The sequence below is a fragment of the Sceloporus occidentalis genome, unplaced genomic scaffold, assembly GCF_023333645.1.
Source record: "Sceloporus occidentalis isolate IW3139 unplaced genomic scaffold, rSceOcc1.0.p SCAF_1, whole genome shotgun sequence".
NCBI lineage: Eukaryota > Metazoa > Chordata > Lepidosauria > Squamata > Phrynosomatidae > Sceloporus > Sceloporus occidentalis.
Window position 1 is genome coordinate 71042817 of NW_028316981.1, and position 15526 is coordinate 71058342.

The window sequence follows — 15526 nt, forward strand, 5'->3', positions numbered from 1 at the left end:
ATGAGTGCACCATTGGCGCACTGTGGCGTGTTGATGATGCAAGTGTGGTGCTGCAGCGTGCAGACACTGCACCATACTTGTATCATCATGGTGGCTCCCATGTGTATGATGGTGCCACCATCATGCGCTAGGGTTTGGGAGTATGTGATTGCTCTGTTCTCCCAAACCCTAATTTTGGCCCCAGGCCACCGCAAAGCGGCAGTCTGTTCCAAGCTTTTAGTTCTCTAAATGTTTTTGATAACCAAAATCTTCAAAACTGGCCATGCTGGCTGGAGGTTGTGGGAACTAAAGTTCAAAGTGTCTGGAGGGCCATAGTCTCCTTAAAATTGCTTTATAGGCTCATTCATATGGAAACCTGAAATATATATTCTATGCACTATAGATACAGAGTTCTGCTCTGGGTTTCCAGACTCCCATCACCACACACTGAAGGAAATAACTGACATATAAATATTTTGTACACAGACTGTGCCACTCGCAAAGAACCAGTTACAAAACATAGACAGAGGGAGTGCATGGCCAGGCATTTTCACAAGTGTGTGGTGTAAACCATGGGTTATAAATCTTATTATTTACTTTACTGCATATAGAGTATACATATTGGACCTGTGGGTGAACAAGTCCTCATGCTTAAGCCAAGTTCCATGAAGTATTTATCAAATCTATGATTCAGTCCTGTGCTCCACTGTGAAATAACATCTAACATAACCTTCTTTGCTCACTGATAGACTTCACAAAGCCATCATATGAAAATGTGTGGTAGCATTATAGCAGGAAAACTATAACATTTCCCCAAAGCATTCACAAACAGGATCCTAGCTTTCAGTGGGATCACACTCATGGGTGTTGTTGTGGATGAGCTGTACTATATGAGTAATTCATCTTCACATCTTGTTTCCATGGGGAGAAACTCACATGCTCCCTATTAATAATTTGTTCTTCTCGGGGCAGTTCATTATGCTACACTAATTCCTAAGAGAAGAAGCGAAGTGAAAGCCTGAAGCCACAAGCAACCTCCAAAGTTGCTTTGGGGGAACCTAACACCTTAAACTGACTCCTTTCTGGCAAACATATTGTGAATTGCCCCCTGCATAAAACAAAAAACGTGTATACTTGTGCTCACGGTGGTGTGTGGCGGCGGCGGCACACACACCATGGGCTATTGTTTCTTCCGGCGCACAGCAACAGAAGCAGCAGCACTGCTTTCAGCGTATGCTGGAAGCAGCGTATAATGTGCCCGCATATGACGCAGGCACACTGTATTTAATTGTTTGGATTAAATACTTTGGTTAAAGTATTTTCAAGTTCATATGATGGGAAATGAAGTCTAATAACATCAGGAAGGCCAGACTTTCTCCAGTCCTATGGTTCAATCCTTTTCTGATTCCATACAAGTGAAGCTTAATTCCCACAGAAGCAGACAAAATCTTCAGTGTCACTGAGTACTCTATCTGCACATACTGTACATGAGCTCAGGATTTTTAAACTCCAGTGTTCAGCACTGTACACCTGAATACATTTTTTCATAGTATTGACCAGGATTGTATTTATGGCTTTGAGCCAAAATATTGCACTGTGTCATTGACTATGGGAGCACAACCTTCAAAGAAGACATGAAAAAACAAACAGCTTTGTCTGGAACCAAACCAAGCCATTCTTTACATTTAGAGAGCAGCTTGTATGTAAGAAGATATTGACTCAAACATGCTGGTTTGCATGTAATGCTAACCCATGGGGTACCACTAGATTCACAACCTGGAAAGAAACTGGGGAACCCTCTAGCTGGCAGATTTCCCCCTCCCCTGTTCCACACAACCAAGAAGTAGAAGTTACTGTACATTATGAACTTGTTCAACTAATCAGAATTTATTTTTGTTTTTAACCATGATTGTGGCCTTAATACAATGACTAGTCCCATCTAGAGCATATCCACTGAACCAATGAGAACTTGGTACATCAACGGTGTCCTAGTCTGATCTTTCAGTACCATTTTGGAATAGTAGAGCCCTTCTGGTCAGAGTCAGGGGTAGGTGCCTTCAGGCTGAGAAAAGGTTAAATCAGTTACAATGGGCCCTTGGTATCCACTGTGTTATGGTTCCAGGACCCTGCATGGATACCAAAATCTGTGGATGTGCAAGTCCCATTCTACACAATGGTGTAGTACAATGGCAAAATCGAGGTTTGCTTTTTGAAATTTATTAAAAAAAACATTTTCAAGGCTTGTTGAATCCATGGATACACAGGGCCAACTGTACTAGGTCAGGAATGCTGTAAGGAGAAGGGGGTGAAGAACAGCCCAATACTGAGACCCAGATAGCAAAACACTATCATAGATCTAAGGGATTCCATAGCAAACAGAGACCAATCCAGGGAGCATAACTGAAGATGTCAAGCCACAATGCGCCAAGGCTGTTATTGCTTCCAAGGCTGGCCATAACTTAATAACACTGAAGGCTCCCAGCCTCAACTTCTCAGCAGCTGTTAAATATTATTCTTGGATGGGTCCCTCCCAACAGACCTTGGTAGTAGCTTCACACACCATCTGAGGAAGAGTTTGAGCTAGCTGCTTTTGCCCATGCCTTTAGGGCTAAGTGGTTGTTCTGACCCTGACATGTCTTGCGCAACAGAAGAGGAGCCTGGCTGGATTCACCTGCCTGATTGTGTGACTGTGGAGTCTTCTCTCTTGCATGCTAGCAAGGCAAGTTTGTTCCTTGTCTGAGGAGCTTTCAAAGGGAACATGAGAGAGTGAGTTTCACTGATTCAATGTGTCTACTTTAATTAGGACTTGCAACTGAATTCAGATGCCTTTTATTTAGTTGGAGAAGGATTCTCCTCCTTTAACTCAAGCATGTAGTTCACTGGATTGCCTTCAGCTAGTCACTATTTCTCAGCCTAACACAGTCACAAACACTTGTGTTGCGTGGGAAACATGCAACTTGGCAAACTACCATCAGCCTTAAAGGGCAAGATGTATACCAGCTAAAGAAAAGAAATGGTTCAACAGAGGTGGGGTGCTAATCCCTGTTAATAATCCTGAGAATCTTCCAGGTAATTTAAACCTGGGACAAAAGGCAAAGCTTGGCAAAATTCTCACAAGCATGAGATGGGGGAGAAAAACCATCCCAGTGATATAACTGTGCAGATATTGCAAACAGAAGGTGCATTAAGATCTAAGCTGCCCGAATTCAATTATTTTTAGAGGCTGCCCTCCAGCAAGGAATGATGACTTTAATTAATGCGAAGCTACAACCAGATAGTTATGTTTGGTTCATTTAGCTAGAATAAAATTAGTGCCATTGTGTGGATCTTTTTCCTAAGCACATAAGAAGTTGGAACAATTCACAGTGCATCAGAAACAAACAAATGCCTAGTACCGTATTGGTAAAGCACTTGTATTTCTACTTTTCAAAGCAGTGGTTCTTTGTAGAGGACAGAAATACTGCAGTATTACAATTTACTAGGTAAACCCATGTTTTTCATGAATTACTAGCTGCAAAGCAAAACCACACATAACTGTGGAAAAGAGAAGGTAACATAATCTGGTATAATGCCCAGTCAGAGTTTAGAAAGGTTACTTTAGAGTCTGCATGTGACCATGTTGTTTAGAGATTATGGAAGATATAGTCCCCCAAAATAACTTTTCCCAGTTCTATGTTCAATTAACCATCACTAGGGATACAGATAGAAAAAAAAAGAAGAGACAGATAGAAAGGAGTACAGTTCCTTCAAGACATTTCATTTAGAATCAAAGAAACCTACAAGGTGCAGGACAGGAAGAGCTTTGCAGCAGAACACTGAAAAACAACATGATGAAAAGCATCTGGAAAATTATTTCATGCAAATTGCAAACACACCTATGTTAAGGAAAAAGCAACATGGGACATGCAGTGATTGAAATAAAACATGTATGTGAGAGTCAGGGTGACTCAGCAGAAGCAAGTAGCAACCACACAGGTGTATAAGGTAAAGTAATTAACAAGTCCTGAATGCCAAGGACAGAAAATGTAAAGTGGATAATTGAACACACCTGAGAATTGTTAAGTGGTCAAGGCTGAGATGATGAAATCATCAAATCTGGGTAGAAACAAGAGAACCAATGACAATGGATGTACACGCCCACTGGGTGGATACTGACAAGAGTGGGTGGTATGATCCAAGGACTATATTAATGACTATGAATCCCAATGTGTTTTGTGGGTAGTAGTTGGATAGTGGAGAGTAGTGAGGAGTATTGTTGTGTTGGATAGTTTTGGAGCTGTATATAGTAGAATAAAGTAGATCTTTTATATAAGACTACTGAGTTGTCTGGTGTCTTGACTGAAGATACAAGAGCCAGCTGGATCCTGAAGAAGTGTGAAGACTTCTGTGGAAGCAAGAGTGAGAAGGCTTGGAGAGTTTGTCAGGGTCTTCAGCCTATTCTCTGTAACTCTGCTGCTTTAGAGCAAAGCTTTAACCACTGACCAAAACTGGTCAGCGTCGGTGCGCAACAAGGTGGTGAGTTCGAGCCAGAGGTGAAGAGCTACAACTCCCATCATCCCTGACATCACTAGGGATACAGATAGAAAAAAAAAGAAGAGACAGATAGAAAGGAGTACAGTTCCTTCAAGACATTTCATTTAGAATCAAAGAAACCTACAAGGTGCAGGACAGGAAGAGCTTTGCAGCAGAACACTGAAAAACAACATGATGAAAAGCATCTGGAAAATTATTTCATGCAAATTGCAAACACACCTATTCACATACAAAAGACTGTTAAATTTCTAGAATTTGAGATGCAAACCTAAACAGGAAGCTTTTTCTCAACAATACACAGAGCATCAAACTATGAATCCACAATCCATTTTGGTTTCCATGCTTCAGATCCATTCATCTATTCCCAGTTTGGCTTAGGAATCTTGGACTCTGCATAGGACCAGGCTGTTAGCAAACAAGGAGCTTTGCCTCTCTCACCCAAGGATCTCTCTGCAATAGAACAACACAAATGGAAAACATGCTTTCTAGAAAGGTAGCTTCCACTTTACGGAGAGTCAGCATGGTGTAATGGTTTGAGCACTGGACTCTGGAAACCAGGTTTGAATCCCAGCTTGGCCATAGAAACCCACTGGGTGACTTAAGGCAAATCACACTCTCTCAGGCAATGGCAAACTCCCTCTGATGAAACTTACAAAAAAAAACCATGATAGGTTCACTTTAGTTGGAAACGACTTGAAGGCACACAGCAACAGCAGCAGCTTCCATTTTAATTGCAGCAAAGAAATTATTAATGGCTAACACAGATTGCCTGAAATCATATATGGGCACTTAGCTCTGCATGTGCAAGTCTGCATCTTCCCTTGATCTGGCAACTGCCAAGCCCCAGGAGGGTGCCTGCTCTGCTGTCACTTGCCAGTGGGAAAGAGAAGGAGGGAAAGCAGTCCGTCTCAGCTCAGTCATAGGAGGGGGAGAAATAAGGGTGTGCTCTCACATGGAGTGCATCTGCCTTCTTCAGGGTCTGAACTGTCATCCCTGTCCCTTTCCTTCCCTCTGGTAAGGTGTGTCAGTAACCCCTCTTCGGACTTAAGAAGTGCTGAGCAGTAGGGGGTTTCCATTTCAGTGCATGCAAACACAGTACTAACAGGATGCTGGCCATATTATGACATAACCCCATTATGGGTGAAACGCTATCACCAGTGTGTGTGTGTGTGTGTGTATGTATACAGTTCCCAGACTCTTCCTCCCAGTGGCTATACCAAATGGTAGATTTTGGATGTTGTAGTCTACAATAGTATCTTTTCCTAAGTCTGGTGAGAGCCATTGCTAAAAAGATGTGACAATCAAGTTGAGTTCCCCTATCCATGTTGAAAGCAAATCCACCTGAACTTCCCTAAGTTCTTAAGCTGCATATTTAACCCATGAAGATATCATCAGAAAGACTTAGGGCTGGAACAGACCAGCAAGAAGGGGCAGTTTGAAGTATTCCCTTCCAAAGATGGATTGGGGCTGCAGCAACCACATGCCGTGTCCCCAACCTGCCTTGAAGCCAACTCAAAATGGAGCAGAACAGATCAACTCTTTTTTGGGTCAGATGCTTGGACAGCATGTGGTATGTAAACACAGCACCGCTGGAGCATCTTGAAGCAGCCCACTTCTGGGTGGCTGCCAGACTTCTGGGCAGCTTCAGAGCATGCAGCATATAAATGCCATGCTCCCAAGGTGCCGGGACAGTAGCTTTAGAGGGATGTCTGTTCCAGCTCTAAGCCTGCAATCTATGCACATTAGGAATGCAGTTGGCAGACACTGAAGAACAATTCAAACTGGACTTTAAAGATGAGATTTTCTTGCCTTCCTAAAATTTGTCAGTCTGCTCCAGAATCAAAAGTGCAGTTAATAGAATCTGAAACAGGAAGTTGCTGAGTGAGTTTTGCACATTCTTCCCTCTGTCAGGGTGTATCTACACTGTAAGAATAATGCAGTTTGACACCACTTTACCAGCCATGGCTCCATCCTACAGAATCCTGGGATGTGTAGTTTTGTGAGGCACCAGCACTCTTTGGCAGAGAGCACTAAAGACCTTGTAAAACTACAAATCCCAGATTTCCATACGATGGAGCTGCAGCACTATCAAACTGCATCATTTCTACTGCACAGATGCACCCTCGATCTACATTTCTAGGGTTAACCTTGATGTTTACTGCCAAGATGACAAAACATATCTACTGTATATACTGTACTCATGTATAAGTCTAGAACAAATGGACTCTGAAAACCTGAGTCGACGTATCCATGGATCAATGTAAGTACTGTATTGTACTTTAATTCTTATTTTAAAAGAAAAAGAAAAAAGGAACCATCCCCTGGTGAAAGGCAGGAGTGTCATCTGTTCTGGAAGCACTTCACATCCCTTTATATTCTCTCATCTATGAAGCCTTTAGTATGAACAGTTATGCCTGCTGAAATTTTCTAAGTTTCTGGCACTGTTTTCATTTGCTTTATTCTTTGCATCCTTTGTTATATACCCCTAAGTTTTACTCTCAACTTATCCACAAGTCATATCAAAATCCATAATTTGGCCCCAAAACCTGCCCTCAACTTATATATGAGGTCCACTTATATACGGTATGTGTGGGGATCCTAAACTTTAAATGCATTTATCCCAACCCCCCTTTTTTTCTTTTAAATAGATTTTCCCTCTAACCAGGAATGAGGTGGCCCTTAGTGATGCTACATTAACAGCCCATGGAATCCTGGGATTGGTAGTTTACAAAGGGGCTTTTACAATTCTCAGACGGGGAGCTCCTCTGGTACATCTGCAGACTACAAAGCCCAGGATCTCCCAAGATGGGAGCCCTGACAGTTAAAGTGGAATCATAATGCTCATATTCCATAATATGAATAGGTCCCAGGGGTCATTAAGTTGTAACTCCCAGCATTCCTCACTGCTGGCTATCCTGGCTAGGGCTGCTGGGAACTGCTATTCATTAACATTTAGAGAGCCATGCAATTCCTATCCTTTCTCTAAGCAAACATACTTTGGAATTAACAACTGCAGTGTAAAAGTCTTAATATAAATGCCTCAGGAGTATGTTTTTAAAGGATGAGGTTGTGATCAAAACAGAGCCAGTACTCCTTGTCTGGCAGCATTTTCAGCTTCCCAAAGGTTTTGCTTGATCAGGAAACTGATTTCCTGTGTTTATTTCTTGATGAAAACTCTCTGTAGAGTTTTTGGTCAGGATACAACCGGCTTTATTGCCAAGTCAAGGCGGTTGAGCCACTAAGTAACAGGGACGATAATTTAGAGGTTTTTGTCAACAGAGTCTCATCAAGGTGTTCAACAACAGGAAGCATTCAGGAACGTCAAGATCTATTATTCTATGCAAACAACTAACTCCTGAAGACAGCTGGGGGGAAACATCCATGCACAATTCACTACAATTGAAATGAAAAGGGAATTGAAGAATTTGCATAATTGAGAACAGAGGGGAAACTGGTCCAGGAAGTCTTCAGCATCTCCAGGTTCCACACATTAATATTGATTTTGTTACATAATTTATAACACATTAAAAACCTCAATGGAGACTTCAAGGTAGTTAAAGTATATTGGCGAGGAGAGAAGACACATATACAGATAGTCCATAAGGCAGATTGTTTACAATCACTAAAATCTCAAATGAACTCTTGCCATGCCAAGTTACATCATGGCAACCTCTTCTGGGGAAACCTAGCAGTATACCAGCTTCCTAAGAGAGATGCCAGGGTATAAGTAATTCCTCATACATCAAAGCAAAGTATCCTAGTATTCAGACAGCTAACGAAAATGGAAGGATTTGATTTCATCAGGACCTACTCACAAAATCCAATGGCAGTATAGTTATTAACAGGACTATTAAACTGCAGTTCTTAATCTGTGTCAGGTTTGGTTAAACAAGCAATAAACTCCAGATCTTGCAGCTGAACTTTCATAATTCCATAATTCTGCTGTTTGTTGTTTGTTTTTTTTTTTGAATTACGGGTAATCACTACCGGTAAGTACCCAATACTGTATAAGAGTGATGGGACTGACAAGGTGTCAGGAGATGACTGACTGTGATTACACAAATAAATCCACAACAGAAGAATAAGAGTAGGGCAGACAGGAGAGTAAGAACTAGGCTACAGTTAGGGAGAAGTTTGATAATTCTCTTTCACTGCAGAAATAACATTGTACTAAGTGGCAGGGCAATGCACTGAATGCATTCATCAATGAAGAGTCACCTAAATGTGAGAGACTAGCAACTACAGTGGGCCTGCCCTATCTGAAGGGGTTGGTTCCAGGACCCTCCATGAATTGATTGTGAGTTCCTGCATGGCAGGGGCTAGACTAGAGGGCCCTTGTGGTCTCTTCCAACTCTATGATTCTAATACGAAAAAAACATGGGTGTTCAAGTCCTTATTATAAAATGCAGCAGTGTAGTTGATGGGAAGCTCTGGCCACCAGGCACCCATTTCTCAGCTTCTCCCGCCTTTGGAGAGCCCACCAGGTGCCCATTTGCACCTTGTGAATCAACGAGATAGCATTGGTGGTATGCCTCCTCATTTGTTTGCAGGTCAGAAACAGGAAAATGGCAGCTCCTTGTAGGTGGAAGAGGCTGAAGAATGCACTCCTGGCAGAAGAGACTTGTAGCAGCCTCCACTGCTACCCTGGGACTAGATCTTGGGGGAAAGGTGTTGTTGAATATGTCTGAATTTTCAATCTGTGGTGGGTTAAATCCATTGTTCCAGAGCTCACAGATAGGGCAAGACCAAGTTACTTTTAGATAAAGACTCTCTCACATTTTAGAGGAGAGGTTCAGCACCTGATGTCTACATGTTACATCAAGACTGTGGAAATCCCATTCTGCTAATTCAAATAGCAGACTGGACACTACAAAGATAAACTGAGGTTTGGTTCCAGGACACACCCCATGGATACCAAAATCCAGGATGCTCAAGTCCCATTATACACAAGGGTGTAGTAAAATGGTTTCCCTTATATAAAACAGTAAAATCAAGATCTACTGTTTGGATTTTTTAAAAATATATATTTCAAGCCATAGATGGATGCAGAACCCATGGATACAGATGGCTGACTGTATAACGATTTCAAGAATAGTATCATACACAAGTAGCCACCAAATATACTGATGAAAAGGTGTTGTACTGGACTGGAACTAGAGGGAAACAAATTCAAATTCACACTCAGTCATGAAGTTCACTATGTGACTTTGGGCTAGTTACTATCTCTCAATCTAAAGGTGCTGTTTTGTAGATAAAAATGAGGAGAAGGGAAATTCTATGTACTTGAGCTCCATGAAAGACAGGTAGAAGAAAAGTGTAACGTAAAGCTCACACGCGTGTTCCATCCCACTGGAAGTAACTGCATGTTCCCTGGCACGTAGAGCTAATTCCAACCTAAGTATGCACACCCCTATAATCCATGTCTTATGACTGGTCCTTAAAGTGCTAATGTTAACTTGGCAACCAAATCTGCTTTAACTGAAGAGGGCTTGCTTAAAGTAGGTGAATCACACATACCAATAAAACAGTTGTAATATAGCTTGAAAACCACAGGTACCCAGTAGATTATTTCCAACAGCAAAACGCAAATGTTTTATTTCAATATATGTAACAACCTCATAGCATTCTAGCATCTAGTTCAAAAGTGCTGAGACCATACATCTGTACTATGTTTATAAATCACAACTATCTCTACACCCATTTTCAGATGGTTTTGAAAACTTGCTTGTGAGACACATTCACCCCCCCCCAAAAATAAGAATACCCTGGTTAAAGGAGCAGTTTAACCAGGTGTGTCCTAGAAGATGACTTGCAGTTGCTCTCTTGAGATGTTTTCTTAGCTTCCAACCATATTTCTTATTACTCAGTTTCATACTGTTATGTCAAACTGTATCCTCACCACTCTGTAATCAATCCCATTCAGTTTATTACAGCATGCACAGATTTCAATGCAGCCTCTTCACGCAGTCAGTATTACCAGCATTTGAGCTCTTTTCTGTTGGAAAAAGTGCTATTTAAAGAATTAAAATCAATAGGCTAGGCTTACATTAGGCCTCAGGTCCCAACCTGCAATCCTCTAAGAAAATTCTTGGTAAAGAGTTAAAAAAAGGATAAGAAACAAAAACATGTAGGGATTTGTGTGTGTGTGTGTGTGTCATAGGTACTATTAGTATGATCAGTCTCTCATTAACACACTGTATTAGTGAACTGTCAAATCCAGACAGCTTTCCTGCTCAAACTGTCCATCACTTTTTGCCATCTGCAGTATGACACTCCTGTGCTGCTTTTCACTCAGATCTTAGTATGGATTTGATGCAATTTACGTTCCAAATTCTCATTTTATTATCATTTGTAAGAGTGCCTGGAAAATGCTAAAGACAGAAAGAGGCAGATAGCTGTAAGAAGGAAGTAGCTGCCTGCTATGCAGAAAGGGAAATGGCTCCTGCAATTATGATTCACACTGCAGAGCTGTACATGTCAAGCCATTATGGAGCAGCAGAGGGAAGGACCACACATTTCAAACCCTTTGCAGAGGAAAGACATACATGGAAATATACTGATCTCCAGGGAAGCGATTGCGCTGGCAGCCAGTGAACCAAAACAAACTGCTGTTGCTGCCTTTGCAGGTTTTACAGGAAAGAAGCTGCTCCACGCTGGCTGCAACTGCACTGAAGAAATAATCCACTTTAACTGACATGGCTCAATGCTATGGAACCCTGCAGACAGTCGTTTTCTGAGATATTTAGCCTTCTCGGTCAGAGTGTACTGGTGCCACAAGAAACTACAATTCCCAGAAGTGAGAGATGGCAGTTAAAGTGGTGTCAAACTGGATTACTTCTGCAGTGCAGATGCAGCCCCACTATGAAGACCACATGCAAGGGAAGATAGGAAGCTGCTCCCTGAGAGTGTTGAAGGAAAACAAGGGTCACCACAGACCCTGAAAGGCTGAATAGCAAAGGTGATTTATGGATAGGGTTGCCTAGAAAACACAAAGGAGCAGAGAAGACTCTGCACAAGGAGGTCCCTTTTTTCCTTTAAGCCTGGCAATAACTGCCGCAGGTGAACTGTTTGGACTCTGGCTCTAGTCCTCCTTGGCTCTGCAGGGGCTCCTGATAAAACCAAACCTGGCAGGGCACCTCTAGCACTGGAGCAGGACAGGTTTTTACCTGGCACTTTGAAGAAAATGAGCATTTCATTAGTATTATTATTTTCTTATATCCTGCCTTTCTCCCAATATAGGGACCCAAAGGGGCAGCCTTCTCACATTCAGGGCCACCTGGGCAGAATGTCCTCATTACCACAAAGGCACCACAAAATGGAGGACCATCAAGGAAAATGGAGGACATGGCCAGATTAAAACCTTAGAACGCTCATAGAAATGTAAACCCATGCTTCTCAGTCATGTTCAAAATGGAGGGCGTTTTGGGGATTCCTTTTGGACAGAAAGTTTAAGTGTAGGATATCTCCTGGAAAAGGAGGACCTCCACATTTTGGGACTCCTCCTGGAGAAGAGAATGAAAACGAGGGCTTGTCCGGGAAAAGGAGGACGCCTGGTCACCTTGCACCTGGACCAGGCACCCAACCTCAGGAGGCCTCCTCCTCCTCTTCCGAAAGCCCTCCAGTCTCCACTTTAAAGAAAGGAGGACTTTCTTGGGGGGGGGGGGCATTTGCACCTTGAAAACATTACAGAAACACACACACACACATATTTTTCATGTGGACTAAGATAGATAGATAGATATAGATATACACAGATATATATAATACTTGACATACACGTAACTATATATATATATATATATATATATATATGCCCACACACATATACATATATATGTTTTTCATGTGGACTAATATATATCTATATATAGATACATAGGTATATATAGGTGTATATAATGCAGACCTACATGTAACATATACACATTATATATATATATATATATATGTGTGTGTGTGTATGTTACATATATATAGCTTCAGCTGTGTTTTTCATGAAACATACACACACACCCATATATATTCCCCCAAATGGAAACCATGCTCCTGCCATTGTAGCCACAGGGACACACCATTTTACAATGCCACTGAATACAGTGGCAGTAGGGAGGAGGGGGTATCCCAGAACCAAGCCCCATTCTTTACAATGGAGACACACACCCTCCAAAACCATGTTCCTCCTCCATTTCCCCCTTCTTCCTTCCTCTCCAGAAAGAAAGCCGCCCCCCCTCGCTGGCAGCCTGAGCAGCAGCAGCAGGAGAAAGGGGCTCCCAGGGAAGCAGGGAGGGAGGGTCCTACCGTGGATGCCGGTCTGGTGAGTCATGGCTCCGCTCCCAGCCCAGACGCTCTCGCTCTCTCTCCCTGCGTATGCGTCTCCCTCCCGGGCAGGAAACGGCTCTGGCCCCACTTCCGGGTTTCCGGGGATGGAGTAGGAGGAGCCTCCGGAGGGAACGCCCCCAGGAGGAGGGAGGGGAGAAAATGGCCGCCGCCCCACCGTCACGTCACGTCGGAGCCCCGCCCCCAGGAACGCCACAGAGGAGAAGGGGCCCCCTCACAAAATGGAGGCCCTTCCAGGAGCATAGGGGGCGCTAACATAAAGAAAAGCCTCCAAACACTCACAGAAATGTCAATTCATGCCTCTCAGTAAAGCTCAAAAGGGGGAACAGTCAAGAAAATGGGGGACACGGCCAAAGGAAAGAAAGCTCTAAACATTCACAAATGGCAATTCATGACATTCCATAAAAGGGGCGGGGGGAGAGCATGACCAAAGGGAAGCTCAAAACAACCACAGAAAAACATTCCAGGCTTCTTAGGCATGATCAGAATGCAGGACAGTCAAGAAAATGGGGGACATGGCCAAAGGAAAGCACAAAACACTCATAGAAATGTCAATTTGTGCGTCTTAGTCATGTTCAAAATGGGGAACAGTCCATAAAATGGGGAACATGACCACAGGGTCACCTTAAATCAAGTCAACTCAAAGGCAGTTAACAACAACAGAAATAAACCTATTGCAGGATATTCTGAGGCTGAGAGGGAGCGACTCACCCAAGGTCATTCCAGTAGGTTTCCATGGCCAAGGCGGGGATTTGAATCCTGGCCTCCAGGGTTATAGTCCAACACTCAAACCATTACACCATACTGGCTCTCAAAAGCCTTCCCACAGTCCTACAGTTGGCCCTCTGTAGCCACTGATTCCTTATCCACAGAGTCAACCATCAACAGTTTGAACATATTCAAGAAATATATAAATTCCAAAAAGCAAACCTTAATTTTGACATATTATACACACCATTGTATTTAATGGGTCTTGAGCATCCATGGATTTTGATACCTATGGGGGGGGTGTTCCTGGAACCAAACACCGGCAGACACCGAGGGCCCACTGTATTTGCAGCAACAGACAAAAAAGGAAGTCTTGTAGTGTCCTGAAGACACAAAAGACCCGTCATTTCAGCCTAAGTTTCTTTGGGACTCTTGAGCACAATTCTTCAGAGGCATGGAAGAATATCTGCATTCTTTGCATCTATGGGTGAGTAGGGTATAGTAGTCACCACTGTACTGTTGTTCTGTGCCTTCCTGGGTGCATCTACACTACAAATAATGCAGTTTGCCAGCACTTTAAGCGCTGTAGCACCAGCCCATTGAATGTTGGGATTTGTAGTTTTACAAGGTCTTTATCCTTCTCTGACAAAAAGTGCTGGTGCCTCACAAAACCACAAATAAATCCCAGGATTCTCTAGGATAGAGCCATGGCAGTTAAAGTGGTGCCAAACTGCATTAATTCCGCAGCATAGATGCACCCCCTGTCGACTCTGACTGACGGTGGACCTTCTCTTAAGGTTTTGTTGGCAAGATTTATTCAGAAGAGGTTTGCTATTTTATTTTGTATTTTAGTTGTTTATTCAATTTATACTTCACTTTTTTCCTGCCAAGAGACCCAAGACAGCTTTAAAAACTTAAAATAAAGGTTAGCTAAAAATGTAGTTTTGCAAATACTGAAAAACAATCAAACATCAAATCCAATAACATCCAAACAATTATATTTTTATTGAGCCAACCAAAATGCACAACTACATGTTGCAAGCTTTCAAAGTCACACTGGCTTCTTCATCAAGCAAACTGGAGAAAGAAACTGAAGATGTTAGTCATAGGCCTGCATTTTCTGTTTCTGGTCTTCATCTCAGTTCAGATGATAGGAAGGGCTATCTGCAGGCTGGCATCTCCCCCTTTGACCTTGTGGTTTTATTTATTTTCGTAGAATGTAGGCCATAGGCAGATTTATTTTATCTATTTTAATTGTATGTACAGCGCTGTATACATTTATTGTGCTATATAAATAAAGCTTAATAATAATAATAATAATAATAATAATAATAAATCCGTTACGGTTCTTGTTTCTTCTCCTTCTTTCTCTCATTTAAATAAAAGCCTTGTAAAACTACAGTTAGAATCGTACAAGCCAATTGTATTCCCTGCTACCACATATAGATGTGAGAATTGGACAGCTAAGAAAGTAAATAGGAAGCAAATCAATTCATTTGAGCTGGAGAAGAGTGCTGAGGATCCCATGGACAGCCAAAAAGACAAACAAATGGTCCTAGAACAGGTCAAGCAGGAAACCTCCCTGGAAGGCAAGATGACAAAACTAAGGCTGTCATACTTTGGCCACATCATGAGAAGGCATGACACTGGGGGGAAAACCAACAATAATGCTAGGAAAGGTAGAGAGAATAATAAAATAACAATAAAATTTATTTATATCCCGCCTCTCTACAGAATGCAATCGAGGCAGCTTACAAGATTAAAATATACAGTCCGAACCCTCAACCCACCCACCTCTTAAAATACAATTAAACAATGTAGAATTTAAAACATAAACCATACTTAAAAACAATACAATAACTGTGGTGAAGTCAGAGGACAGCAATTAGATTTTCCTTTTGATAGCCAGAAAACTATTCAGGAAAGGCCTGCTGGAAGAGATCCGTCTTTATAGCTCTTTTAAAGCTGT

The 15526-nt window shown here is 42.1% G+C and overlaps 1 protein-coding gene across 2 annotated transcripts in view; it reads right to left on the reverse strand.

The window, feature by feature from the left end:
- The window catches only part of LOC149321570 (twinfilin-2), a 92730-nt gene extending 79836 nt beyond the window's left edge, over nucleotides 1–12894 (reverse strand). For both annotated transcript variants that reach the window (XM_089524557.1, XM_089524539.1), the window contains exon 1: nucleotides 12811–12894. In XM_089524557.1, coding sequence (XP_089380683.1) covers nucleotides 12811–12835 — 25 coding nt within the window. In that variant the 5' untranslated portion in view covers nucleotides 12836–12894. The remainder of the gene's footprint in view (nucleotides 1–12810) is intronic.
- Nucleotides 12895–15526: the final 2632 nt, after the last annotated feature.